This window comes from Anopheles moucheti, chromosome 2 (genome assembly GCF_943734755.1).
Source record: "Anopheles moucheti chromosome 2, idAnoMoucSN_F20_07, whole genome shotgun sequence".
NCBI lineage: Eukaryota > Metazoa > Arthropoda > Insecta > Diptera > Culicidae > Anopheles > Anopheles moucheti.
The window spans coordinates 20,514,912-20,542,657 of NC_069140.1; the positions used below are offsets into that span (position 1 = coordinate 20,514,912).

The 27,746-nt window shown below is 46.5% G+C and overlaps 4 protein-coding genes across 6 annotated transcripts; 3 read left to right on the plus strand and 1 right to left on the minus strand.

Annotated features, from left to right (window-relative positions):
* Window positions 1-13,298: 13,298 nt before the first annotated feature.
* On the minus strand, window positions 13,299-14,123 carry LOC128298938 (cuticle protein-like). Its single transcript, XM_053034754.1, has 2 exons — window positions 14,097-14,123; window positions 13,299-14,009 (listed from the first exon to the last, which is right to left on the minus strand). Exons 1-2 carry the CDS (start codon window positions 14,106-14,108, stop codon window positions 13,299-13,301), a joined length of 723 nt encoding a protein of 240 aa, XP_052890714.1. The 5' UTR covers window positions 14,109-14,123.
* Window positions 14,124-18,105: 3,982 nt separating this feature from the next.
* LOC128308351 (cuticle protein-like) lies at window positions 18,106-18,912 on the plus strand. The gene is made up of 2 exons (XM_053045483.1): window positions 18,106-18,122; window positions 18,202-18,912. Exons 1-2 carry the CDS (start codon window positions 18,111-18,113, stop codon window positions 18,910-18,912), a joined length of 723 nt encoding a protein of 240 aa, XP_052901443.1. The 5' UTR covers window positions 18,106-18,110.
* A 1,667-nt stretch (window positions 18,913-20,579) lies between these two features.
* Window positions 20,580-24,243, plus strand: LOC128308338 (cuticle protein-like). Its single transcript, XM_053045482.1, has 4 exons — window positions 20,580-20,591; window positions 20,702-21,495; window positions 23,472-24,015; window positions 24,184-24,243. The coding sequence occupies exons 1-4, from the start codon at window positions 20,580-20,582 to the stop codon at window positions 24,241-24,243; spliced, it is 1,410 nt and encodes a 469-aa protein (XP_052901442.1).
* Window positions 24,244-26,691: 2,448 nt separating this feature from the next.
* LOC128308368 (cuticle protein-like) lies at window positions 26,692-27,495 on the plus strand. Of its 3 annotated transcripts, none has more exons than XM_053045486.1 (3): window positions 26,692-26,742; window positions 26,849-27,262; window positions 27,371-27,495. In XM_053045486.1, exons 1-3 carry the CDS (start codon window positions 26,731-26,733, stop codon window positions 27,440-27,442), a joined length of 498 nt encoding a protein of 165 aa, XP_052901446.1. In that variant the 5' UTR covers window positions 26,692-26,730; the 3' UTR covers window positions 27,443-27,495. The 3 variants fall into 3 exon arrangements, with proteins under 3 accessions (XP_052901446.1, XP_052901444.1, XP_052901445.1); XM_053045485.1 differs by having other exon boundaries at window positions 26,731-26,742; window positions 26,849-26,929; window positions 27,005-27,495; XM_053045484.1 differs by having other exon boundaries at window positions 26,849-27,495.
* The last annotated feature ends 251 nt before the right edge of the window (window positions 27,496-27,746 follow it).

Here is a 27,746-nt window from a genome sequence, read left to right on the forward strand (position 1 = left end):
TTTCCTCTAGGCATTTCCTGTTTGATTGTTACTGTTTCCCGGGCATACCCAGTTGTGATTATGAATTGCATTTTTGTTAGGGATGTTGGTGCTTTTATTGATGACATTTTTAATGTTTTCAAGACCCTATTGCTTCATGCTGGTTTGTTGTTATCGTTGCTGTTATTTCAATGTAGTTGCTTTCTTGGTCCTATTGCTTGCTGATGGGGGCGTAGTTCCGATTACGATCCTGTCACTCGTCGATCGGACCAATACTGAACGGCAACAAAGCAAACATCAAATAGATATAATCTACCTTCGTTTTGTGACCTTGGGGCTCTGCCTCTAAAGCAGACGGTACAACGAATTACAAAGGATGAAGTCTGAAAGGGTACAGAAGAATATAGGGAATCTAAAGAGTAGACATCATGTACTTCAGGTCCCTCCGACTAGGACCGAGTTCATATAAGGTGCTCTTCTGTTTTTGGGAGAAGGAAGTGTTTTCCAACCACTGTTGATCGTACTTCATATTAAGCCAGATTTAACAGATTTAAGCAATACGACCTGGCCGTTCTTCAGGAATACATAAAAAACTCGTATGTATGTAGCAATTAATAGATTTTGAAGAGATCGTTAATTGATCGTTCAATGATCGCAGATCGATTTCCGTTCAATTTAATGCCTGGTGTTTTAATTTAAGTAGAGCAATCATAGTTTGAGATTAATTAGAACATTTTTAAAGTTCATATCTTGCTGTATTGGTATTTTCTGGTGAGTCGAACACCTTCAAATTATTCCCTCCAACATCCAGTGAGCTCGTCAGATAAACACCCGGATAAACGATTGCCAGCTTACACTCTCGCGCGGAAGTATCTCAACAGCTTCAAACGGTGGCAGATCGTTTTGCAATCGATTCGCTAGAACGCCGAGATGAATGTTTAACGCATGTCGGTTTCGTTTGTAACCGGATTGGAAGAGTGATTGCACCATTCCACGGATTTTCAATTAGCTGTGGCCCGAAACATCAATGAGAAAACCTGCTTTGGGTGTGCAGCGTTCGAGAGTGTTAATTGATCTGTGCTAAGGTAAGCAATTCTCATTCCCGCTTGCAATGTTGTTTGGAAGAAAGCCCGTGTGCGATGGGATGCGGCTTCCGGTGGATGGGTGCTGCGGTTTTCCGAACCACGGGACGGGAAGAAAAAACTAACTCACGGCACCTGAACCAGCTCGGGACCTGACGAAGAAGCCGTACGCAGTGCTGGCATAGGGCACAACCGTTGAGGGTGTGGTAAGGCCTGCGCCGTGGTAGCAGTGATGAATGAAACAAACCAAATGCAAATTGCAACAAAAGAAGGGAAAAAGCCGCTGTAAAGAGTAAGAACTGTTACTCTCTGGGTAAAAGGGATGGCACAGGGATGCAGCCAGGATGTGCCGGTGCCAGTGTACAGGAAGTGACAAAGGGGCATGAACATGAATCACTCCAGCTGTAGCCTTGTCACCACATACGGGATCCCTTCCGAGAACCGCATCGGTCACGACTTCGGCCAGGGGACACTTCTCCCCACCGGTACGGCGGGTGCGTACACATGCTGACAAAACAGAGGGAACGAAACGAAAACAACCGCATGTCGTAACGGGCTTCCTCACCAAGGGGAAACCATCGATGGTACCGCTAAAGAGGGCTACCACATATGGACGGGTGGGGGGGGCGGCGGATGTGGTACACTTGATTCAAAGTAGCATCGCATCTTGGAACAACCCGGCGTTTACGGTCGCATTCTAGCTGCGGCATTTTATGCATATTTTAACCAAACATACCACCGGTGCTGGGATAAACCCTGTAGTAGGCCCCTTGCCAAACACTAAAAAGCCTGCCCATGGCAGCTACTTCAAACGGGCGAATATCATCATCCCAAGATGTAGCCCCGTCCGAGCTGTGCGACCCAACCCAACATGCAGAAGAAGAGGGCAGAGATCGGAAATATTGTTTTGAGGATGAATTGAGGAAGAGGAGGGGGGGGGGGGGGAGTGGGTGGGGTAGAGAAGAATGACGCTATGCTAATGCAAACGGCAAACCCAAAAACACACACATCACAACAGTAGTGACATTTTGCTGCCTTTCGCTGTGAGGCAGGCAAACGCTAAATCCCAAGATTGCGAGATTCCCTAACACCGCGCAAAAGGGCACTCGCTAACCGAAAAAGTACACACACACACTTGGTCTGGCAGTCAGAGCACCACAAATCTTCACAGGACACTTGAGCCCACAGGTCCCATGTACATCCCAACCAAGAGTGAAGGAGAGTGAAGGAAACCATTTAAAGTTGGCTGAAAGTGCAGCCTCCGGGGTCGATTATGAACTCGCCAGGGCTCTTTTTTGTTCTTGTCGTTGCCTTTTAGCGCATTTTTTCTCCCTCCTCTGTTCGCTGTGTTTGCAAAAACGGCACACACACACGCACCCGCCACGTATGGACACGCATTCTAGAAGATCTCGACCGTCCGTCTGGCTTTCAACCCAATGACGATCATCCGCAAGGAACGAAAGCTCCCAAGGGCTGTCCGCTGTCTATCGCTGGGCTAGCAAAAGTTTGGGTGAATACTTGGAATTCTTAATTAACAACATGTGTTCGACGGGTTCACGGGTTCCAGCGACAGTGCCTGCCCGCTCGTATATCACGCGGACCACTAGAGAATGCACTTCCTGCTTTTACGACATGCCACAGTCCGGTGGGAATGGGTGCGCTTCTGGTATGCAGCACCCGTGTGTTTCCCAAAAACGGCAAACAGTGGTGCTGATGATGGCATAAGAAATGACCTTTTTGGCTGGACCGTTCTTTGGTGGCTCATAAATTGGTGGCAGATATTGCCACAGTGACATACGATGACGAATGTGCCATTAGCTTCCAAAAAAAGACTGCCTTTTATATTTGTTGTTTACTGAATGGAATGGATATTTACAGCACAAACGACTTTACTATCTATACAACGTTCGTTGGGTAAATGTTGTATTTGATTTGCCAATCATTGGCTCGTTTACATACTCAATTATAAACTCCTGAATTTTGAACTAAACCCCAAAACATTCCCCAAAAATCGATTATCTAATGCACTGCCCGTCCTCTCATTCCAATCATCTGCACGTGAACGTTAAAAAAGAAAGTGCGTCTGCATTGGTGCATCGGTGGAACCATCCCCAAAAGGCCCGGGCCCGAGAGAGTTAAGCCGTGTGTAAACAGTAAAACCAAACATAGAAAAAAATACCCCTGGACCGAAAATATATGAAACCTAACTGCGAACTGGCACATCGATGGTGGTGACATCGTGTGGATTTTGACAATACGCAGGCCCCCACTGGCCGTGGTAAGGTTGAGCGGTAATGAAAAGAAAAGCACCAATGTGACGACCCGAGCGGTTGATTTTTGGTGCATTCTCGTACCGAAGGCCGTGGCAGTGCGTTAATTTACACCAAGCATTACCAGTAAGTCACACATGCGTGACGTCAGCCCCGGAGGTGTTCCATCCCGCTCAGAGGGTTAAAGTCTACAAATTACCATTGACCGACTTATATAGCGGTGTACAGTATTACAGCCCTTTTGGCTATAATCGCGTTGTGCAAGAGAATGAAAGAAAAACAAAATGTGAGAGAGATAGAGAGAGAGAGAGAGAAAGAGAGAGAGAGAGAGAGAGAGAGAGAGAGAGAGATCATTTTCATCCTCAAAAATTGGTTTCACCAGATTTGAAGAGTCAATATTGGGCCTGGCTACAAACATGGCCATCGGTCTAACGGTCTACGAAGCCCTTTACCGTTTTTTTTTTGGTTGGGAAAGCAAATTACCCTTTATCACACACACACGTGTTGTGTCACAGCCTTGTCTTAAAGAGTTGGAAGAATCGACATGAGAAGCTGGACATGAGAAGCGATGACAAGTGCTTGTGCACGTCAACATTTGCTGTGGCCTTCCTGCTCTGTTCCGACTATCCCGAGCTGTCGTGTCGAGAGGCTGCGGAAGGCGAGATGGATCAATTGGGGGGAGTGGAAAAAAACCCTCCCCCCAAAAATCAAAAGAGAACTCCTAATGCTCCCTTATCCGGGGGAGGAAGCTTCAACTCTTATGTGAGGTTTTTTTTATTTTGGGAAGCGCTTTTTATGCACATGAAAAGCTCCATAGTGCACTGTACGGTCGGACAACACATCAACCACATCTGCTTGAGCGGCAACTGAAGGACGGGGTCATATCTCCAGGGGGAACTTGAATGTGCGATAGAAGGAAAGCCATTTTCACACGCCTTACCACATCCTTCCATGGTTGATGGTGGTGGGTGGTGGTTGTTGTATGGGTGTGTGTGTGTCCAAGGAACTGCAAATCCTCGTTTCGGGTTTTGTGGTTCCTCTTCGTTGGTCCACTGTTTCTCGGCGGAACTTGGCACTCCAGGAACAGATTAATTTCGCATCCTCGGAACGGTTAGGGGTTACCACCGAAACCACTGCTTTCGGGGTGTTAATCCTGTGCACATCCTGCCCATTTGGCCCATGCTGGACACACCGTGACCGCTCGGGTATTGAACGGGTTTTTTGCTGCTAACTGCGCTGAAAGTGAACGTGTTTCTTCCAAGCAACGCAGTACCGTGCGCATGTTCGTTCGTGTCTCGTAAAAGTGTTTAAAGCTGGGGAATTGGAAATTAGCGCGAGTGGTGGAAGAAAACATCCCAAAAAAGGATTAAGATAAGTTATCGACCACAGATTCAACAGATGTCGCCAGATAAGACGGCGTGTAAACACTCGCGCCCCTTTCACCAACTCATCACCCTTTGCCACGTCGATTGCGGGAAGCGGGAATGACGCACTGGTGACGTGAGCACTGGGACGAAGTGATTTGTTTCTCGACGGAGCCCAACAAAAGCGACTCATTATCCGCTCTCCTTCTTCTACCACGCCGTAACGGCCCTTTTTCGTCACATCGAATGCTATCCCGATCGATAGCGTACGCCGACAAGAACGACAATCGATGTGACGGATACGGGGGACGGGATTAAGGGCCAAAAGATCTATCGGCACAGATTTCGGCCCACGTAGCAAGACCCCGGTTCTACGATTCTTTTCCAGCAGCTCGGCAGCGGATACGGTAAAGCGGCTTACTGTTGCTTCGAGGGTCGTCCCCGGTTGGACATTTATCGCTGTCACTTGCAGCGGGCACCCATTACGGGGCGCTGATTCATGGAAAGGGCGCTCGGGAAATTGGGAACTCGTCGAGGAAGCGGAACAGATTGAGCTGATGACATAAAACACTCGCCGCCGTGTCCAATGAAGCCATACCTGACCAATCAAAACAAACGGTCCCGCATAGGTGAGGCTGGTAGGCAAATGTAATATTCCACTGCAGCTGCATTCCGCGCCGAATGTGTGCCTTCCACACCGTAATAAATCTTGCCGGTAAATGGTGTAGATGATCGCGACGGTGCTATAAATTTCCCATCCAGATGAAGCGCGTTCAATTTATAGTGCTAATCTTCCATACATTACCATCACGTTTCATCTTTATCATCATCGCGTTCTTCATTAACAACAGAAACAACAAGGAAGGTAAACGATCATTGATAACAAGCAACGATAGCGCAAGATCGCACCGTACCGTACTGGCGCGGAAGAAGAACCACACGTTTCATGTTTATAAATCATTTTTTTATTTGACTTTCTTATTTCTTTTCCAATTTATTTTGAAAAAAAACCCAAACCACACCCGCACAGCGCGAAGAAACGACGGCAGAAAGCAAAATACTGTAGTACAGTGTATTACGTGCAGGCAGGAGAGTTTGGTTACGTTACAGTGTGGTTTTCCCGGTGGTAGAACTGCTTCCCAGAAAGACCGGTTAGAATCTTCCCGGTTTTTCATGCATACGGTGGCCACACTTTGATTATTTTCATTGCTTTTCAATACTTTTTTCCCATTCCTGAACGGAGCCGCTGGAGCCGAGCACGCAGCGCACAGGAACAGGAACAAACAAACAGCTTCCACTCAGCGCGCCGAACCCTGAACTTGCCGGCCCCGAAGAAAAGAAACCGGCGATTGGAACATGCTTGATCCCGTGGCAATCCACCCAACCCAGCCCAACTCCAAGGGATCGGGTGCCGTGGTGTGCGGGTTTTGTTTTGATTATGGTGTATTGTTTCTTTGTTGATCGTTTGATTTTTATTGCCCCGATTCGCGAAACAGAAACATGGGGCGGATGGCGGGATTTGCGGCCGTTCGGTCGCTGATTATTATTTGCATAACGTAGCATAAAGTTCCGGTGGTGCTGGTGGATTGAAATTCGTGCATTTTGTATGCATTGTTTGGCCGGGCCGGTTCCAATTCGTTCGGCGGGTAGTGTGCCCTGGGTTTGTTGTTTACCGTTGTCGTTAAATCAGTAAGGCGGGTGCTTATACCTATGCTACGTTAGATTTTTGCATAAGTATGTTGCTGTGTGGAGAGGGAAATTTCGAACGAGAGGAAACACCGAGCAAGTGGATGCGATCATGGTCAATCGTTTGCTGTCGTGTTTTATACTATTAGAATGTTGTGTAATAGAATAGAAGAGTAATTGGAGTAATGTGGGATAAGAATCAATGTTACTAGATTTAAAATAACCTTCGACTTGGCATAGTAGAATATAAATTGACTATTGCAAAAAGAGATGGACAATTACGCATGATGCCTTCACACTGTCTTAATAATAATAATATGCTTAATATCTGTCTGCTAGACAAGATTAAATCATGACTTCTTAACCTTGACAAAAACTACTTGACGCTCATCGGCGTTGGACTGGCCTTGGAGTTGAGTCCTTTTTTTCCTCCGTTTATAATCGGGAAGATACGTACTAAGTGCCTGCCAACAATTGTCATCACCATCAAGAATGATCATAGATGTACTGAACTCCTTCCATTATGGCAAAAGTGCTGCAAATTCTGGAGGAGACGAAATGACTGAAAATAAACGTTGTTTTCAGTATCATCAAACACTTCCTAATCTGACTACAACATTTTGCAACAATGTGTAATGGGAAATAGGGATCAAACCTGGAAGGAACGGTTCCGTTCCCTATCTGGAGTGAACGACATCAGGTTAAATATAATTTCGCTCTTCAATTATTTTCCTCAAATTTTTCCCTTAAATTTTCTTCATGTGGTATTAATTATCCTAATTCCACTCACTCCCCACTCCCCTCCAACATACTTAATCCTGTTTGAACCTTTCAAGCAGTGGATGGATTCGCTCCGCTCCTTTTTTCCGGAACTTATCCGATTACTATTCAACAGTGATCTTGAATTTCGGATGCTGTAAAATCTTCAATCTATTCTGAAATCTTGTGGCGGAACATTCATATTTATCTAACCAAAGGAAACAAATCTGCCCACCTTAGATTCATCATAAATAAAAACTTGGAGATTATAAAAAATGTTTCTTCAAACTATTATATTTACTCCTTTTTCATAATAATTTTCATTAATAATTTTTCCAAAATAGTCCAACTTTCTTCAACTTGGTTTAGAGTGGAAAATATATGTAGTTATGATGAGGTAGAACTTCTCCATAACAACCTTTTTACAATCTTCTGATAGCGGATGTTCTATGTCAGTACATTAACTTTATGTTAATTTATGCTATATTTGCACATAGTAAAAGTGCTGCTCTCGTGTGTAAATTATATTATTAACTCTATTCATTTTCATGCTTGCTGCATGATGCTTTCGTCGCGCATTAGAAAATGTATGCTTTTAATAAACGACAGCAAACATGTATGGTGCATTTTGTCCACGATGCAGCCGACATTCGCATAGCACCAACCGTGCACAACCGTCTCTCATCAATTTCGATTCTGTTTGATGTATATGTGTAATATCTTTAAAATCCCTGGTTGAATTGTAATTGAATTACCCTTCCATCGCTCGTATTCTATGCCCCTGGCGTCGCGAACAACCCATTCTCCAAGCCAGTGCCGGTCGCATCTGCAGCAGTGCCTGGTGCTCGGTGTCGACGGGGTGGGCACGAATCGAGTTAATCATAGAAATGCATAAATAAGCCCAGAATCGTCGTCAGCGTCGTCGGTATCGTTGCGCTCCTTTTGCCCGATTGGCCGCTCCGGGTTCGTCTAAAACGGGAACGAGATCTAGGCGCCTCGGTGTGCATGGGTCTTTTAGTTCTGCCCTTTTTTATGGGTCCATTGACACACACACACACACACGGAACGGTCTGCCCCGCTTGGTACCATAGACAAAAAGGGATGCTCGGCTTGTGGCCCTGTTGATGGATTGAAACAGAGTTGGCCGTTTGGTCGGTGGAGGTCCGTCAGCGCAAACTAGCTGCTATCAATCGCGCGGCCATGTCGTCCTCGTGGTCCAACATCATCATCATCGTTTGCCGTTGCATAATAAAATAAAGTCATTAGCTTGCGAACGTGGCAACGTTCCGTGTGTTTTGTTCCCCATTCCATCGTCGGTGCATTTTCGCGCTTGGCGCAAGCCTCACCGAACAAATGTTGTACTGCCACGCAAACGGTCCCGTCATCATCGTCATCTTCGTCCAGCAGCCTCGCAGAACGGCGATCGTTGCGTCTCAAAAATCTCTACCCAAACGAGAGAGCAAATATCTTCAAATCACAACACGCAACACGCGCATTGTGTACGCTTTCAAATGGAGGGGAACCACCAAGAAAGCGGAGTAAGTTTGGAAGAAAATGCATACATCATTTATGTGATGATAAAAGTGCAATTTGATTCCTTTTCATTGCGTTATTTTTTTGTTGTTGGTCCTGTTTAATGTAAACATTTGTGCATGGCAACAGAGCAACACTGCACGCGGCACGATAAATTCCGACAGTCACGTTGCATGCACTGCACTTCAAGCAAAAGCGAAAACTTTACATTATAGCAAACCTTCCAAGAGTAACATCTTCGATCAAAAGCCAGCCAATGGGGGGGGAGAATGAGTTAGCAGTGTAAATTCTTAAGGCAATTGGTAGCTAATGACTTGCTTGCTATGTAGATCCAGCGTACGATACCAACCAATTTCTGCAATTTGTTCATCGTAATCGTTTACCAATGTTTGATGATTCTTGGTCAACATAAATTCCGTTTGAGATACTTCCAAACGCTTCTCAAAATGCACCAGAACTCATTTCCAGTTGCATAACATCCCTTCTGAAGATCATCTTCAATTTAGAGCTAATCCTATAGCAAGACGCGTTGCATTAGTGTTTCATCTAGCTTCTAACACTTCCGAGAATTCAGTGGAACCCGAACCCGGGACGATGTTTACGAGAGGGAAACTCGAATTCTTTCAGTCATTTCCCTACCCAAACGCAAAGCAGATGTGCACCCCATAGCAGCCATTACCAACGCATCTTTGTGTAAGGAGTCTTGTTGCTGTGGTTCTTTTTCTTGCCTTCGCTTTCCCTCCGGCCATTAATGGGAACACTCTGGAACGGCAGGACCCCTTTACAACCCGTGGCCTGGTGGTGGCCTGGGTGGTCCTAAAACACGCTCGTTGCGATGGAAAACTGGTACAGTGCAGCTGCATCTGCACGCATCAACCGCACGATGGCTGGACTCCCGATGAGAGTTCCAGGGGTTGGCATGGTTTTGCAAATCAGACTAGACGCTACCCGGTCTGCAGTTGCACCGTGAATGAATGGCGGCACTTGGTAGTGACGGCCGGGATGGTATGCGCATTTACATCTTACGCAAACCATGCAGTTGAATGATCGTTCGAATCGCATGTACGGTTCGATTGTGATGCATTAAATATTTGTATTTTGCAGCTTTATGAGGCAGGAATTTATTGCAGCAAAACAGGAAGAATGCTATCGAAACAGCGTTACTTTGTAATGGTGCTGTCGGGGTACGGTCGACATAATCATGTTACCGGCTGCCCGGTATGTTTGCTTTATTGTAGTAACGCATTGAGCTATACCGGAACAGCGTAAGCATTGATTGGAAATGGATCCTTGCCGTGGATCAATTACCCTGTCGGATGCATGGCAGCGTACAGCAGTGTTTAAACACAAAATAGATACAGAAAATAAAAAGTCGTTAGATATGAGATAAAAAAACCGAAACGGATAATGCAACAAGAACATAAAACAGCCCAACAGGAAATCGAGATGTAACCACAAACACGCACTATCGTGGCGGAGTTCTGCCACCATCAAGCGTGGGCATAGACAAATGATAGCATTGATTGCGAATTAAAAAAGGGAGATTGTAAATAAAAATGAGCACAGTTCGCATTGTTCGTCCATTTCACACCGGTTTCACACTCCATCCCATTATGGTTTGAGTTGCTTTGTATCGCTTTTAATCTCGCCGTCTCATGATTGGGAGTTCGCGCACCGGTGGCAGGAAATGGGAATTCGGAGCACCTTTTTCAGATAAAGGATGATGCAACCAGGCGTGCGTGTGCGTGTGCGTGAGGTGCCGCGTAGTGGTGGAAGCTGACCCGCAAATTCGACTCCCGGCAGTCATTATCCGCAATCAATTTCACACCCAGCTAGTATAGGGTGGGTGGGTAGATTTTCACGCACACCACCACAACCCCCCCAAAAAACCACCCAAACCCCCAACGTTTCGGGGTGTCGACCCCGGTGTGTCCATCGGTCTTCCCGGTGGTCCATTTATCTTTGCACCGTGGCAAGGACACGCGTTTTTGCGGGGCAGGTATGCGGGAACGGAATTAATGGTGTCATCAGCTAGTGTGGTGTGCGTAATTGATATTTGTTTCGGGAAGCTAATTTGTGTGACCGGTCCGGGGGCGCAACGGATGCGGAACGAAAGGGGATGTGGGGGGAGCTGCCTGGTGCGCTGAGTTGTTTGTAGTTCATTAATTGTCCACACAGCATAAGTGTGTTGGCTAAAGGGGGGATAAGCATCATGCGGCGCAAGTTATGGGGATGGGCTGGGCTTTGCCAAAGGATTTGTACAGCAGCAATTACAATTATTACAGGTAGGTGTGTTTGAGTGTGCGTGTGTTCCTGCTGTTCCCTTGTTAGTAGTAATTTATAAAAACAATGTTCTTAACGGTGTGTACACTTAATCGGCGATAACCCAACACCCGCACTGGTACCGTTACCATAGCAACACGTTCTTGCGCGTCTGTCACGTGTGTCATCCACGCGACCATTTGTGGACGTGTGTGCACTTTGTTTGCGTTACCGGAAGCTCTGATTGTTAGCTACATGGCCACTTCTTTCCGCTTCCCATCACGCAACAATCAACACCGATGCGTGGATTGCAATTTCAATCCCCATGCCCCTCAACATGCGCCCGTATGGCCCGACTCGCTCGAAGTGTGCGGTGTGCTTGACGTCACTTCCCTACGTCCCGACGTATTACATGCGGCAAATACACGCCGGAACTGCGAGAGGGAAAGAGAGAAAGCACGAAATGTGATTTGTAATCCAAACACAAATTCAATTTTCCCGATTTGCCTCGATTTGTTGATTCGCGAACCCCCGGCGCGAACTTTGCATCGGATGGTGCGAAAACGGAAAAACGGTGGCGAGGCGCTGCCTGTAGTGAATGAACCACCCTCACTTACACGAACAAACAGAAAGCTTGTAGCGTAGGTGGAGCATTCCTTTCCTTTTATTTTGGGTTTGTGAATTCCTCTAGCATCACGAAAAAATCCGTAACATTGATTGAAGTCCGCTCCCCCCAAAACGTTCATTTTGCTGCGGTGGAACGCGCGGGAAAACGAGTGTTGTCACAAGAGCAAACGCAGGATTCTGGTGGTTCCGGTGCGGTTGGGGAGTATCGTGTTTGCTCTTTTTGCTTCATCACCACCATCATCATCATCATCATCATCGTCTTCATGGCGGATCGCTTTGGGGTGCTACCGTTTCCCAACGCATCGATATAAACAAATGTAATTGAAATTCTGAAGCTTTTCCGGGCCAGGGTTTTACATCTTTATCAATCGGGCTTGTGCGTGGCACACCACGGCTTCGTGAACGACGGTGGTTCCAGGATTAGGGGGACCGATTTAGCCCTGATGATGCCCTTTCCCTTTTGCTGCCAGGTGATAAACGTTTGCGACTCAACTCCCTTGTCCCATCTCGACTAAACTTACCTTCAATCTCCTTATGATGAGCCACCTCAAATCCAAGGATGAATGACAAGTAACCGTTTTGTCGGATGGGAAGACACGGTGGTACAATAGGGAAAGCCCTGAAAGTGGCCTGAGGTACGAATTCAATCTGCATTTGTCACGTCGATGGGATTTTTCCAACGGCAGCAAAACAACAAAAAAATGATTTGACACCTTCATTGACGCAGCAGAAAGAAAGCTTCTCCCCCAGTCAGCGACAGAAAACAGTCTCCCAAGGAAGGGAAAACATGGTCCCCAATAATTTATTCATATCGTGTATCAAGTGCCGCAAATTTGTCTGGGCTCCTTCGCACGATGGAAGCCCAGCACGCGACCGGCCCTCGGGGCGCGTGTTTGCCTTGCTGCCATTTTTCGCTGATTTGTCGGACGACCGTGAAGCCACGCCATTTTTCAGGGCGGCCATAATTCGAACGGAAATGTGACGAGCGGAAGTGACAGAATTGTGACGCGTGTGAAGAATGAAAGCGACGCAAGCGACAAATCACTGATATCGACAGACTGTGGGCCGGCTGGGAGGGAAGTCTTTTAGGGGTCTTCTGGCTTGCCTTTTTGTATGCCTTCTTCTATTCGGCATTTGGCCGCTGATGGCCTCACTCTTTCGGCGTACTTTCGATAAGGATAAGACGTACCACCATCATCCCGCGCCGAACGAGCGAACAAAGAGCGTTGAACGATTTCCGGTTTGTGAGGCTTGTGGTTTTCACTGTTTGCGAGAATGCTCACGGGAAGTCAGTACGGGATAGATGGAAATGTGTGTAGAACACCGACAGTACGGCACCATCTGTTAGTCGACAGATGCTTTAATCTGTGAAACAACCAGTTTGGCACCGGAAATCAGCGGAACTGGCGTTTGGAAAGCCTGGGACAAGTAGTAGTGCTCAATCATCTAAGACATCAAACGGGTCCGGTAATGGCACAGGATACGAAGAAAACAGTGCCGATGGGCTTGAACTTGAGATGGAATTAGCATGTTGAGGATATTAAGTGAGTTCTTTTAAAAGGGGAAATCTTGAAATCTCGAAGCAGCGTAGAAAATCAAACGAGAGAATAGTTTTCAGGTACAGGACCTGTACAAGATCCTGTCCTATGCAGTGTCCTGTATTGTAGCACTATACAATAAATATCATCTCAGTATCGTCAAACATAACATGGTCTACATCAACAGTCTTTATGCGCTTAGTGGTAGGAAGCGTAGGCCGGGGCGGCGTACGAGAGAGCTGGACTCGAGACGTAGGTCTTGGCCAGAGGAGCGGCATAGGAGACAGCCGGGCTCGAGACGTAGGTCTTGGTGGCCAGAGGAGCGGCATAGGAGACAGCCGGGCTCGAGACGTAGGTCTTGGCTACCGGAGCGGCGTAAGAGATAGCTGGGCTCGAGACGTAGGTCTTGGCTACCGGAGCGGCGTAAGAGATGGCTGGGCTAGCAACGACGGTCTTGGTGGCCAGAGGAGCGGCGTACGAGATGGTCTTGGCAACTGGAGCAGCATAGGCGACCGGGGCGGCAGCGACGACCTTGGCGGCCAGAGGCTCACGGTGGACGACAGCGTTGAATCCGTTGTGTGGGTCAGCCGTGTACTCGACGGTACGCTTGGTGCCATCGGGGTCAACGACGGAGTACGATCCCTGGACAACATCTCCGCTGCGGGATTCCTGCTGGGACTTGGAGTCACCGGTCAGGGCATCCGAGATTCCGTACGAGAACGAGTACTGAGGGTTCGGGTCGTACTCCTCTGGCTGGGCGGCGTACGCCACCTTGGCGATCGGGGCAGCATAGGTAGCGACCTTGGCCACTGGGGCGGCGACTAGGGCCGGAGCAGCGGCATAGCTGACAGCTGGCGAGCCAATGTATCCGGCACGAGCAACAGCGACCAGAGCGGCGAACGCGACAAACTACATCGGCAGAAGAGAACGATCGTTAGTAACAAGTGGACACCACGGTGCAAACCCCCCCACCAAGCACATTTCGCGCACACCTACCTTGAAGGCCATGGTTGTTGGTGTTGCTGAAGTGAGCTGTTGTTTGCAGTGCAGAGAACTCAACCAAACTGTGCCATGATCGGAAATGGTGAACCAATTTATACCGCCGAGCACCGCTGCACGACGAGCTGATGTAATAGTAGCAATAGGTTATAGTAGATCGGCTTTTCGGCACCCGTTCTGCGGACGGGGATGGATGGCAGGGGTGAAAAGGGTGTGACTTCTCGTCGGCAACATGTGCGTTTTCTCACGTGTCCGAACTTGAGTTCGATGCCTTCACTTTTGTGCCGACGCCGATTGCTCGTGAGACCGGTGGCACGCGTACCAGTTTGAGATCACTCGAGGACATTGTTGCCTGTTGTCAAGTGAAGCATTTTTGGAGCTCCAACTTACACGATCGCCACTACGCGATGGCTTTTTGGGCGATGGACTTCCTGGTCGCTAACAAGAGAGAGAGCCTTAGAGATTATTGGCAAGCGATTGCGATTGAACTAGGAATTTATTTGACTACCGAGCAATATTTGCTTCTCCCGAGGAACTTTGCCTAAAAATCTGCTTAATTAAGCGATTAAGCGATGCTTCTGAAGTATGTACGATTGATCGGTGGTAGTAATGCTACCCGGGTTTAAAATTCAATTCAAGTAGCAGAGTGTAAAGTTCACATAAAGCAACAAACCAGCGCACACCTTTCAATGGAACAGACTGGAGTGGCCCCAAAGGTCGAGAGGTGCAGAAGTTTTCGAGCGACAAGCTCGAGAGCATTGGGATGCTTCCGAAGGTGGACGCTCTCGACGTTGGAAAAACGAACCATATGTTTATGCGAGCGGGTGTACATCTTCATAAAGTACGCTTAGGTGCACTTGAAAATATGTTTGTCTATTGTTGTGATCAAGTGCATCGAAGCATGCCAGCTTCCTGCAAACAAACTTAGCCGAACTTAGGCTCCTCTGCTGGCGTGCAGTGGCAATGCGCTGGTAGTGTTTTTGTTTGCAAACTGTGAGAAGTTTAATTTGATTTGCTTTGGCTCGTTTGCGTCAAGTTTTTCAACCCCCATCCCTCCGGTTCGTACCCGAAACTATTTCGGTGCGGGAGACACATTACACTGTTCCAGCATAGGGACACGGGCGACGACACTGGTTGAGAAAGGTACTCGGGCGAGTTTGAAGAGTGAAGAAATTAAATTTATTACCAACTTCCAACCACACCCTGGCCGGCCACAAAACGATACGATGGGTGTTCGAAATTCTATTACAAGTTTGTGCTTTCCTGCGAGTGATGCGCTGTGCACTTACGATCCCGTGGTGAAGAAAATTAAATCACCTTTCCATTTCCACTGGGCAAAATGCATACCAGGCTGCAGTGATTGTGATCGTTAAACTGGAACCTTTTCAACGCGGTGTCGTTCACCTTTCGGGACAATTGAGTGTGCCAAAGGGAAAGAAAAAGAAAGACGTCCATCGCGATTACTGCTCACAAATGCAGCAAACAGCCGCAACAATAAAGAAAAAAAAACATGCTGCATCATATTTTTACTGCAATCGCCCACCGATTTATCATCGTGTGCGCTGGTGTGTTGCAATTAACCAGCAAACCCAGAACAACGGCAGCAAAAAAAGTTGTTCGCTCGCTTGTGCACACTTTCTGGAGAAACAGCAAAACCCCAAATTTTATGACCCATTCGGTTCTGTTCTTAGCACCGCTGAGGGCTGCTGAGAGTGGGCAATGTTTTACCACTCATCAGTGCACGAATGCGATTTGCGAATTTATTATCACCGTGCGTGTTGCAGACAAGGGAGGTTTGGTTTAGTGCAGTTTTATAACGCTGCTGCACAAAACTTGACGAACGTTCCGCCGAATGGGGAATTGCATAAACGCGTGATGCGGTAATGCAACCGGACCCTGCGGACTCACCCGGATCATCATCATCATTACCTTTATGTTGCACTTTTGCTCTCTTGCTCTCTTTTTATGCTGAAGCGCTATTTTGGTGGAAAGTTTCTTGTGCAGAACATTGGACATCCAACGCACACAAAGTGGCTTAATGTCGGTAAAAACTCCTTGTTTTATGATGTTTTAACGAGCGCTTGACCAATTTCCTAACATTGGCTCTTGCCAGAGTTCAATGTTACACACGATCGCGGTTTAGATAAACCCTTTCCGGCCTTCGTACGGTTCAAACACCTCGCTAGCGCAGCGCGTTAGCGTTAGGCATGGATCGTACGGAACACACGCACCCTTCAAGCATAGGCGCGTCACCTTGACCGTGTGTGGTGTCACTGCCAAAGTACCTAAAAAGAGTGCTCCTTTGCATTGAAGCTATCCGCGCCATCCGGGCATGCCCAGGGGGAAGGTTGTGTGCCGTGTCTGCGCGCCGGAACCGGTTTGCACCTCTGGTAGGTTCGTCGATGTGGTGTCTGCAAATTCCAGCGAATCTCCCATCACTTGTTGGGCCGGATGGCAGCGCGTGGTGTCTAAGCTTCTGAAGCCCTCCCGTGGTGTGATTTTTGATGCTGGTAAGAGCTGCAAGCCATCCTGCGGATGTCGGTCTGAAGGTTTCGTTGGCTGACGTGACGGATGGCATGACGTGTTTTGCTATTGCCTAGCGTACATGTCAAACTCATAGTTGGTAAGTTGAAAAGGGGGCACCTGTTAAGAAAGGAGATTAAAAAACCATCAGTTGTGATAGACTACGGTTATAATTTATTTGATTTTAGCAAGATATCTTGTTTTGCTGTATGTCCTAAGGATGACTTCGCATGGCAGCGTAAAAAGCTCTGCGTATAAAGATGTCTTTAGGATTACAAAAAAATAAACAAGATCAGCTTGATTGAAGATTGCTTTTTATCTGTCAACCAATTCATTACTGCCCTAGATCACAAGAATGATGCTTTAGTTTATCGAACAAAGTAAAGCGCTTTAATAATTAACCCTGCATTAGGATTTAATTTCTCGCATTTCGGAACAATTCGCACATTACGCAATTGTAACAACACACCAATGGCACGAAACTAGGTCATACTGCAGAACAGTCCGTACCGAGATACCCTGGAACTGGATATGCGTGGGATTAAGTAAACGAAACTGGGTGGCTTGTCGAAAAGCGATGAATGTCAGGGTCCTCCTGCTCTCTTCGTGTGATACACTTGTACGTAGAAATGATGTATGAAGTACATCTTCGTAAAATAATACTTTAATCTCATAAAAAACTAAGATAAAGAGTTCAATAAATTTATTTGCACAACTTCATTTATTTGCTGTAAGTAAGATGAACAATTGTAAACTAACAAGAACTTTTTACGTCCTTTCTAAGAGAAGAACAAAACGGGTTCGGGCGTGTAAGCAGTTGTTGTTTTGTTCCTTGCTTCTTGCGCCCGGGACAGAATGTCAGAATAAAAGAGAATCTTAAACTGGATATTGCCATTTGGCGTTACATAATATCAAGGACAGTTGTCTCATGGTCAAGAATAAAAGGGAAAGTGTCTGGTTTGTTCTAGTGATGCCAGTCATGTATTCTAGAATAAATTTAAACAAGATGGTTTTATATTTCTATTTTCGCAGTAACTATTCAAGGTATCATTTAAAATAGGAAATGTTTATTTTTAACTTGTCAACCCTACTTAAGAATTGATCTTAAGCATACTGGTAGTTGACAATGGCAGAACAAGATGACTTCCAAAGTGGACCAACAATTGTGCAACTCATGCCAACGCTGGGACACTCTGCAATGGAATTCAAAGTCACACATCGCTTTAACGACCAGGAACGCACGAATGTGACCTTTTAGTAACGCCTTTTGAAAAGTGAAGGCAACGAACTCAAGTTCAAGCACGGTGCGGACGCAAACGCGAAATCTGCACGCCGGCCGTACGTGGACGGGGCCAAAAACCGGAAAACTTGTCGTTTGAACCATTTCGTCTGGTTTCATTTCGTATAAATTGGATCACCGGTCCCAATCACGGTACAGTTCGATTGAATCCTTTGTACTGTGAACAACATCGCTGCACCCTTTCCAAAATGGCCTTCAAGGTAAGTGTGCGCCCGGGAGTTGCAGCATGAACGTGGACGAACAGTGTTTGTAGTGTTGAATCTTTTGTTATCCTGACAGTTCCTGACTTTCGCCGCTCTGGTAGCCGTTGCCCACGCTGGCCTCATTGCCTCGCCAGCTGTCAGCTATGCCGCTGCTCCGGCCCTAGTCGCTGCCCCAGTGGCCAAGGTCGCTACCTATGCTGCCCCGATCGCCAAGGTGGCGTACGCCGCCCAGCCAGAGGAGTACGACCCGAACCCTCAGTACTCGTTCTCGTACGGAATCTCGGATGCCCTGACCGGAGACTCCAAGTCCCAGCAGGAATCCCGCAGCGGAGATGTTGTCCAGGGATCGTACTCCGTCGTTGATCCCGATGGCACCAAGCGTACCGTCGAGTACACGGCTGACCCACACAACGGATTCAACGCTGTCGTCCACCGTGAGCCTCTGGCCGCCAAGGTCGTCGCTGCCGCCCCGGTCGCCTATGCTGCTCCAGTTGCCAAGACCATCTCGTACGCCGCTCCTCTGGCCACCAAGACCGTCGTTGCTAGCCCGGCCATCTCTTACGCCGCTCCGGTAGCCAAGACCTACGTCTCGAGCCCAGCTATCTCTTACGCCGCTCCGGTAGCCAAGACCTACGTCTCGAGCCCGGCTGTCTCCTATGCCGCTCCTCTGGCCACCAAGACCTACGTCTCGAGCCCAGCTGTCTCCTATGCCGCTCCTCTGGCCAAGACCTACGTCTCGAGCCCAGCTCTCTCGTACGCCGCCCCGGCCTACGCTTCTTACCACTAAATCCTGAAAAGACTTAAACGAACTGTTACGAAATGATGGTTATTTATTACAACATAAAAACAAATACAAACCTGTAAACTTGAATATAATTTGTTGTATCATTTTACCCAATATACGTTTTCAACGCACTGCTTCTTTATTCCTGATGAAAAGTTCACCTGGAGGAAGAATAGTAAAGGTTCTCAGTCACTTAAGTTGATGTATGATGTTCGGACAGGAAGCTTTCATGTCTTGTTTGATTAATCATGTGTTGATTTGGTAATTACAACAATCGTAAGGACCTATATTTGGGTCCGTAATCGTCTGTAAAAAATTGACATTGAATAGTGAGCATGAAGAAGATTGTCTTTTACTCTGAATACCTATATTGCATAATCTGACCAGATAACCTGATGGCATAACTTGCATTATGCAATTAGCATTATGGAAAATTCAGCTCATTTTTTGTGCTTTTCCTTTTGTTTCTTCCGTTTGTTCTTATTGTAGGAAAAAATAATCAAGTGCAATCGATGATTGGTATTTAATTTATTTAGGTAATTATTTTATATACTTAAAATAAATTATTCCCAACCATCTAACATGTTACTCTTAGGAAATCGCATGATGCGATGCTAAAATAACAAACTCATTACTGTAAGTAACAATTTTTGTTACTGAAAGAAGTATATTTAGAATATACAATCATTACATTGTTAGGCGTAGTCGGAGGTACATTGATAGCAGCGTCATTCTTCACACGACGAGAATCCCACTTGGTTCGTTCCTTCGTAATTAGGACTGACTATCCGGATACATGGAACAAACAAACTGAAATGGCATGGCCTTTCTAACGAGGAAAAAAATTATATAGTGTTAGTTAAAATTGATATTACTGAAAATATTAACAAAACGATATTTTCATGAATGAAAAAGGATTATATAATCTTCATTCATAATTTCCATTTTATCTATCTACGAGCACTAAGTAAATTAAACTTCTGTGAATTTAAAAATATATCTATGATCTTCATTTTTCAAGATACTATTCATAAATGAAAAAGTATTTTCAAAACATTGAAAAAATTATTCCGTTGTTGTAATATGATGATAAGACCGTACGAAATGATTTCATCATACATCTTGCTAAGGAATTGAATAAATAATAAAAGGGCAATGTGCTCACAAGGTCGTTCGTATTTGAACTGAAATATACAAATACAAAACAAAAAATTTCACGTACTTTCACTTTCACCTTACTTTGGAAACAAATATAATATTGAGTTATAAGCGCATAAAACATAAAGTAGAAAAATTTGAAATAATAACACAACACCTTTGGTGTATGGAATAAATTGTATAATTAAGAAAATACCAAATCGTAAAAAGCTGAAAGGCATTCATTCTTTTCCTGAAGATAATTCGAACACACCCCGTCTTACTGTGAACGGCCAATGAACGAAACGATCATTTGCTACCGTGGAGAGGGAAAGACATACTATGTAAAATTCTTGGCCTTATCCTTTCCACACCAGGGCGCTTGACTTTCTGATGCAATTTCCGAAGACCGAAGAAAAGAATTGTCACACATCGCTCGAATGACCGGTAGTATAAATACCATGCCAAAAGCAAACTAGAGCACAGTTCAATCTGCTGCATTGACCAGAGAACAAGTCGCTAAACACCTCAAAATGGCATTCAAGGTAGGTTTCTATAGCGAATGTGTCTCAAGCTTCAAGGCATCGGAAACGGATCTTGCAAAGTCCCGGAAATGGATACTAATATTCGATTCCTTTCAATCTGGTTTCGTTAGTTTGTGATCTTCGCCGCCGTGGTGGCCGTTGCCCGCGCTGGCCTCATTGCCTCGCCAGCAGTTTCTTACGCTGCTGCTCCGGCCCTAGTCGCCGCCCCAGTGGCCAAGGTCGCTACCTATGCTGCCCCGATCGCCAAGGTGGCGTACGCCGCCCAGCCAGAGGAATACGACGCGAACCCTCAGTACTCGTTCTCGTACGGAATCTCGGATGCCCTGACCGGAGACTCCAAGTCCCAGCAGGAATCCCGCAGCGGAGATGTTGTCCAGGGATCGTACTCCGTCGTTGATGCCGATGGTCTGAAGCGCACTGTTGACTACACTGCTGACCCACACAACGGATTCAACGCTGTCGTCCGTCGTGAACCTCTGGCCGCCAAGGTCGTCGCTGCTGCCCCGGTTGCCTATGCTGCTCCTCTGGCCACCAAGACCGTCGTTGCTAGCCCGGCCATCTCTTATGCCGCTCCAGTAGCCAAGACCTACGTCTCGAGCCCAGCCATCTCTTATGCCGCTCCGGTGGCCAAGACCATCTCGTACGCCGCTCCTCTGGCCACCAAGACCTACGTCTCGAGCCCAGCTATCTCTTATGCCGCTCCGGTAGCCAAGACCTACGTCTCGAGCCCGGCTGTCTCCTATGCCGCTCCTCTGGCCACCAAGACCTACGTCTCGAGCCCGGCTGTCTCCTATGCCGCTCCTCTGGCCACCAATACCTACGTCTCGAGCCCAGCTCTCTCGTACGCCGCTCCTCTGGCCAAGACCTACGTCTCGAGCCCGGCTGTGTCGTACGCCGCCCCGGCTTACGCTTCCTACCACTAAATCCTGAGAAGACTCGAACGCAATGTTAAACTGTGTTAATGAAGGTTATTTATTGCAAGAAAAGCAAATACAAATGTGTGGAAATAATCGTTATTGATTTGTGTATTGTGTTGTCTGCTTTTGTTTTTTATGCTTTCCAATTGTTGATTAGATCTTACATTAGATCATCTTAGATTAATCGTTTACTTATACCGTTTAGCAAAGTATATCATGTGTAATTCTTTTGTTTTACTTTTGTTTAATTGTTTCTTATGTTTTCGGAACATTTTAATTGATTTAATATTCTTTTCACGCCTACTTGTTGCTGTATGTTTTCTATCAATTTTATTTATACGGAAAAGTTCGACTACTGTTGAACTTTATACGATTTCTATGCAATATTTATTGACTGTACGGCAAATGTCAGTATTATTAATAAAGCACTTAAAATATAATAGTCTTTGTCAATAAAATCATTTCAGTGTTCTTGAAGCACCATAACAAAATGCACGTGACATATTGTCACCTTTGTTTGGTTGGTGCTGGCTATAATAAATATTTATCTGTTAATGCATTTGTACAATTCATACCGATTAGCGTGGTGGCTTAAGAATAAAGTTGGCACATGGCATTTCCCCCTTGAAATGTTTTATTTTTTGAATGATTGCTGCTGCTATTAGCTTATTTCTTTCGTCAGTTACGTAAGCATATTGACATCTGTTTAACGATACAGTAAATAAAGATTTGTGATATATCGACTATATTACAACTTATTTAAATTACAAACCATACAACAAAATGATAATTTCAATCACATTTACAATTTACTCTACAAATCTCAAAACGTTATGTTATCTCAACGCAAATTATGTAATTTGACACTATTTGAATACGCATGTTAAGTTTGTGAACAAAAATAATTGAGAGGAAGATCGTAACATGATTAGGAAGTTAAAATTACGTTGAGAATATCGTGTACGAAATATTGTTTTCCTTTTTCTAATTGAACAACTATATACGATTGTTTAATATTATTTACTCTGCAGTGTGACACTACATCGGGGCTTACGACAATTAGTTTTTCGACAAGGAGATTTAGATCATTAACTTATCGTTATCTCATAGTCACATATTACAAGTGATTAAATATATAAGATTGATACAAATTTCCCAGAACCAAAATACTTCTTTACAATCTTGAGTACATATTATTACAAAACTGTTGTGATTAAAACGAATTTAAAAACAAGTTTATAAAAACATTGGTTCAGTTATGCAAATGGGTAATTGATCAAAAAAACGAACTTTTGAAAATGAGAACTAATAGACTTAAGCAACCAACTTTGATCAGATATTTTTTTCCAGAATTTTAATATTTCTGGATTATATCTTTGAGAAGAGATAACATTTAAAATTTATTTGCATTTTGAACGTAAAAAGTTTGGCTTGGCCTCCAAAACAACTAGAACAAAATGCGATTTCAACAATACTTTCAATTCTTCCTTAATATTCGCAAGCAGGATAAGATGTGATCCTCGATACGCACATTAAGCATGGTCATTTGGTTCATTGATCGCATTGGCCTTTGATTAATTTGAGGTGGGGTGTTGGCAGCGTACTATCGAAAAAGTACGGTTGACTTTATCCTTCCCACACCAGGGCTCTTGACTTTCTGATGCAATTTCCGAAGACCGAAGAAAAGAATTGTCACACATCGCTCGAATGACCGGTAGTATAAATACCATGCCAAAAGCAAACTAGAGCACAGTTCAATCTGCTGCATTGACCAGAGAACAAGTCGCTAAACACCTCAAAATGGCATTCAAGGTAGGTTTCTATAGCGAATGTGTCTCAAGCTTCAAGGCATCGGAAACGGATCTTGCAAAGTCCCGGAAATGGATACTAATATTCGATTCCTTTCAATCTGGTTTCGTTAGTTTGTGATCTTCGCCGCCGTGGTGGCCGTTGCCCGCGCTGGCCTCATTGCCTCGCCAGCAGTTTCTTACGCTGCTGCTCCGGCCCTAGTCGCCGCCCCAGTGGCCAAGGTCGCTACCTATGCTGCCCCGATCGCCAAGGTGGCGTACGCCGCCCAGCCAGAGGAATACGACGCGAACCCTCAGTACTCGTTCTCGTACGGAATCTCGGATGCCCTGACCGGAGACTCCAAGTCCCAGCAGGAATCCCGCAGCGGAGATGTTGTCCAGGGATCGTACTCCGTCGTTGATGCCGATGGTCTGAAGCGCACTGTTGACTACACTGCTGACCCACACAACGGATTCAACGCTGTCGTCCGTCGTGAACCTCTGGCCGCCAAGGTCGTCGCTGCTGCCCCGGTTGCCTATGCTGCTCCTCTGGCCACCAAGACCGTCGTTGCTAGCCCGGCCATCTCTTATGCCGCTCCAGTAGCCAAGACCTACGTCTCGAGCCCAGCCATCTCTTATGCCGCTCCGGTGGCCAAGACCATCTCGTACGCCGCTCCTCTGGCCACCAAGACCTACGTCTCGAGCCCAGCTATCTCTTATGCCGCTCCGGTAGCCAAGACCTACGTCTCGAGCCCGGCTGTCTCCTATGCCGCTCCTCTGGCCACCAAGACCTACGTCTCGAGCCCGGCTGTCTCCTATGCCGCTCCTCTGGCCACCAATACCTACGTCTCGAGCCCAGCTCTCTCGTACGCCGCTCCTCTGGCCAAGACCTACGTCTCGAGCCCGGCTGTGTCGTACGCCGCCCCGGCCTACGCTTCCTACCACTAAATAGCCTGTTCGGTGGTTTCGATACGAAAGGCTTCCTGTAAATTATATCCCACTTGTAAATGGAATAAACCACTTTAACTGTCATATTATTCGTTTTATTCGAGAAAATATTCCACCAAGTGTGTTGCTGTTATTGTCATAAAATCGCTGTGCATTGTAAGCTCTGAGTTCCTTTTTCTTCGCCCAACGAACTTCTCTTCGTACTTGCACTTTGCACGTTCCGTTCAAGACTGATGCCATAATCTGATGCAATTCATGCTCTGAGCTACGTGTGATATTTTCCCTTACCGTATAATACTGTATGGTCCCATTTCTGTGCCACCGCATCTGACATGTAGGGCAAATTGAGGTGAAGCGAAATGAGTAACAACCAAAAGGCGAAACAACCCACCACCGTTGGAAGGGAAGCAATCGGAGCGGGTAAAAAGTGGTCGTTGACTGGCCGCCTGTAGTGCGAAGCTTGAGCAACGACCTTGCCCGCGGTGGTGTGGTGGATTGATCTGCTGCTCGGTCTGCAGACTTCATGCAGATGGTAAGTTCAAATCGCGATCCACCATGCTAACGTGACATGTGTGTGACGCTAGAACCGGCACGATTGACGCGGCCCCCGGTACGTGTGCCGGCTTTGCGGAACACAATTTCTACCGACTTGATTCAAGGTTTCCAATCACCTGTTGATGAATGAATGAATGATCGGTCGGCGTGGTCTACGACGAATACGGCTCAATCGCCGTGAAATCGTAAGTTTGTTTGGTGCGGGTCATTAGTTTTTGCTTTTGCGAAGATTGTTGATAGCTTTGCAGTTGGCAGGAAGTGGCCACTTTTGTGATAGCGATTTCTAAAAACCAATAAACCTGTTTAAAGATAGTTATTATACGGGTTGGAGGTTACCGATGGAATGGAATGCTTTAATTGACGATCGTTTTCGGTTTTTTTCTATTTCAGTTCCATCTTTTGTTTGAAAAGGTTTAGTCACGTCAGCTCATTCTCATCTTGTTAGCAACGATTTCATGCATTTCTATGACATTTAAATTAATAGAACTTAGAACACAATGTCTTAAATATTGACAAACATCTTCTTATGCTAGGGTTAAATTGTTATCGTGAATCGTTTGCAATTTTTACAAGAGTTTCGCATTTTTTTTTGTTTCTTTCTAATTGGAAAAGATTGATTGAGCATCACGATGGAGTTGGTAATTAGCGATTAGCGACCCTCGTCTACTTTGATTGAGATTTAAGTTTGCCAGTTTGACTTAATACCCTTGAGAATGCTTTGCGTTTTAATATCTAAAGAACCTTCCACAAAGTTCAGCTTAAATACGGATCGGATTAGCGCGATGTGATCAAATTTTAATCGGTGATACTTCACACCATTTTGCCGTCCACACGTGATCGATTCAATGATCGTTGAGATGAAAAAAGCGACCTGTGCGAAATCGTTCCCAATCAGGCCGGATGGCCTAGCCGGTGAACAGTAGTGGAATGCGTACGAAAAACATGATCGCCTGTGAGCGCATTGCCATAAAGAATGGCAACCAATCAGCCACCAGCAAAAGCCTCCGAAAGGTCAAAAATCATTCCGGCTCTCGGCTCCGGTGTGCCGATATGTGCGCGAAAGGGTGCTTATACACGGCAAAAGCCAAACGGTCTCCGATGGTTCCCTCCCTCCCCATGCCACCCGCGGCATGGAACGGAAGTTCACGGGTGTACACGGCAGCGAAATATAATAACAACAAAAGTCTCCCCCTATTTTGTGGCTCAATCTTCCAACCGAACGGTTGCGACCCTCCGTGCATGCGTTCGGGCGGGTTGATCTCAGGTAGAATCGATTCGCACTAGGGCGACCTCGAGTACCGCCGATCACTACTCCGCGGTCCCAAAACGCAAGCCGGCAGAAACAGGCCAATGAAACGAAAAGTGAACGACCTTCTTGTGCGCCGTCCAGCGTTACGTTTACGACCGGTGCACTGGACCGCCGGGATCGCTGGACAGGTTCGCCGGCAGCGGGCGTCTTACGCGTACGTTACGCTGCAAGATCTACATTGCGGGAAGGGATGGATTTGCACGCGACTTCATGCACGTGTGTGCGTTTTTTCTTCGCACCATTTTGATCTTGAGTGTAGGGAAGCGTGGCGGAAGATCGGACCGTAACTCGACGCTTATGGGGGGGGGGACAGCCATGGGAAATTGATGCTGGACCAACGCCTGTTGTCGGGGTTGCTTTTTGCAACGCATAGACGCGCCCTGATTCCTGATGCAGTTTTAAACTTTTATGTTTTTATGTGTCTCCTGCCCTCCGGTACCGGGTCGGGCTTACTGCACCGGGAGGGATAAGATGCAGGGTGGACGGGAACAGAGGGTCCCATTTGCTGGTGGAGCCTAGCGAACATAGGCGAGCGTATAAATTGGGCAGCTCGGACCAAACTAGTCACAGTTCGATTGATCATCCGGTGCTGTGAACAACATCTTCTTCAACCCGACGCAAAAATGGCATTCAAGGTAAGGTGTTTTGCCTCTTTGCAAAAAAGACACGCACAACAAAAAGTCCAACTCCGCTTGGGCTTGGGGTTAAACGAAGAAACTTACCGTCTTTTCGACTTCTCAGTTCGTGACCTTCGCCGCGCTGATCGCTGTTGCCCGCGCTGGCCTGATTGCTTCTCCGGCTGTCAGCTATGCTGCTGCCCCAGCCGTAGTCGCTGCCCCGATCACCAAGGTCGCTTATGCTGCTGCCCCGGCAGTGGTTGCTGCCCCCGTTGCCAAGGTTGCGTACGCCGCCCAGCCAGAAGAGTACGATGCGAACCCGCACTACTCATTCTCGTACGGAATCTCGGATGCCCTGACCGGTGACTCCAAGTCCCAGCAGGAATCCCGCAGCGGAGATGTTGTCCAGGGATCGTACTCCGTCGTTGACCCCGATGGCACCAAGCGTACCGTCGAGTACACGGCTGACCCACACAACGGATTCAACGCTGTTGTCCACCGTGAGCCTCTGGCCGCCAAGGTCGTCGCTGCCGCCCCGGTCGCCTATGCTGCTCCAGTTGCCAAGACCATCTCGTACGCCGCTCCAGTGGCCACCAAGACCCTCGTTGCTAGCCCGGCCATCTCTTACGCCGCTCCGGTAGCCAAGACCATCTCGTACGCCGCTCCGGTTGCTAAGCTGGCCGCACCGGTCGCTTACACCACGGCGCTCCATCACTAAATGGGCAACCCTCGACTGTCACTAACCGGCACCGTTTGTACATATATCTTCAAAACCCCGTTACAAGACTCACGCCTGATTCGTTTAATTTATTGAACGTTTGTTTTGAATTTGAAATAACAATCAATTGAATCCGTCAAACTCTGTGTGTTTGTGTTTCAATGGGAATTCCCGCACATGTAAACAGTCCTTTTCTGGAGTTTGAAGAAGCAACGCTACCTAGAACTACCTGTGCATTGCTTCGGCAGCATCTTAAGATGGGTTACGCAATCGACACAAACAAGACTTCGTTTGCGTGCCGACG

What these genes read in the sequence shown, in the direction of transcription:
- LOC128308338 (XM_053045482.1), top strand. An exon ending in GTGTCGTACGCCGCCCCGGC is followed by an intron (nt 21,496 to 23,471) that starts TTACGCTTCCTA and finishes TGCCCGCGCTGG; the next exon opens with CCTCATTGCCTCGCCAGCAG. An exon ending in CGAGCCCAGCTATCTCTTAT is followed by an intron (nt 24,016 to 24,183) that starts GCCGCTCCGGTA and finishes CCTCTGGCCAAG; the next exon opens with ACCTACGTCTCGAGCCCGGC.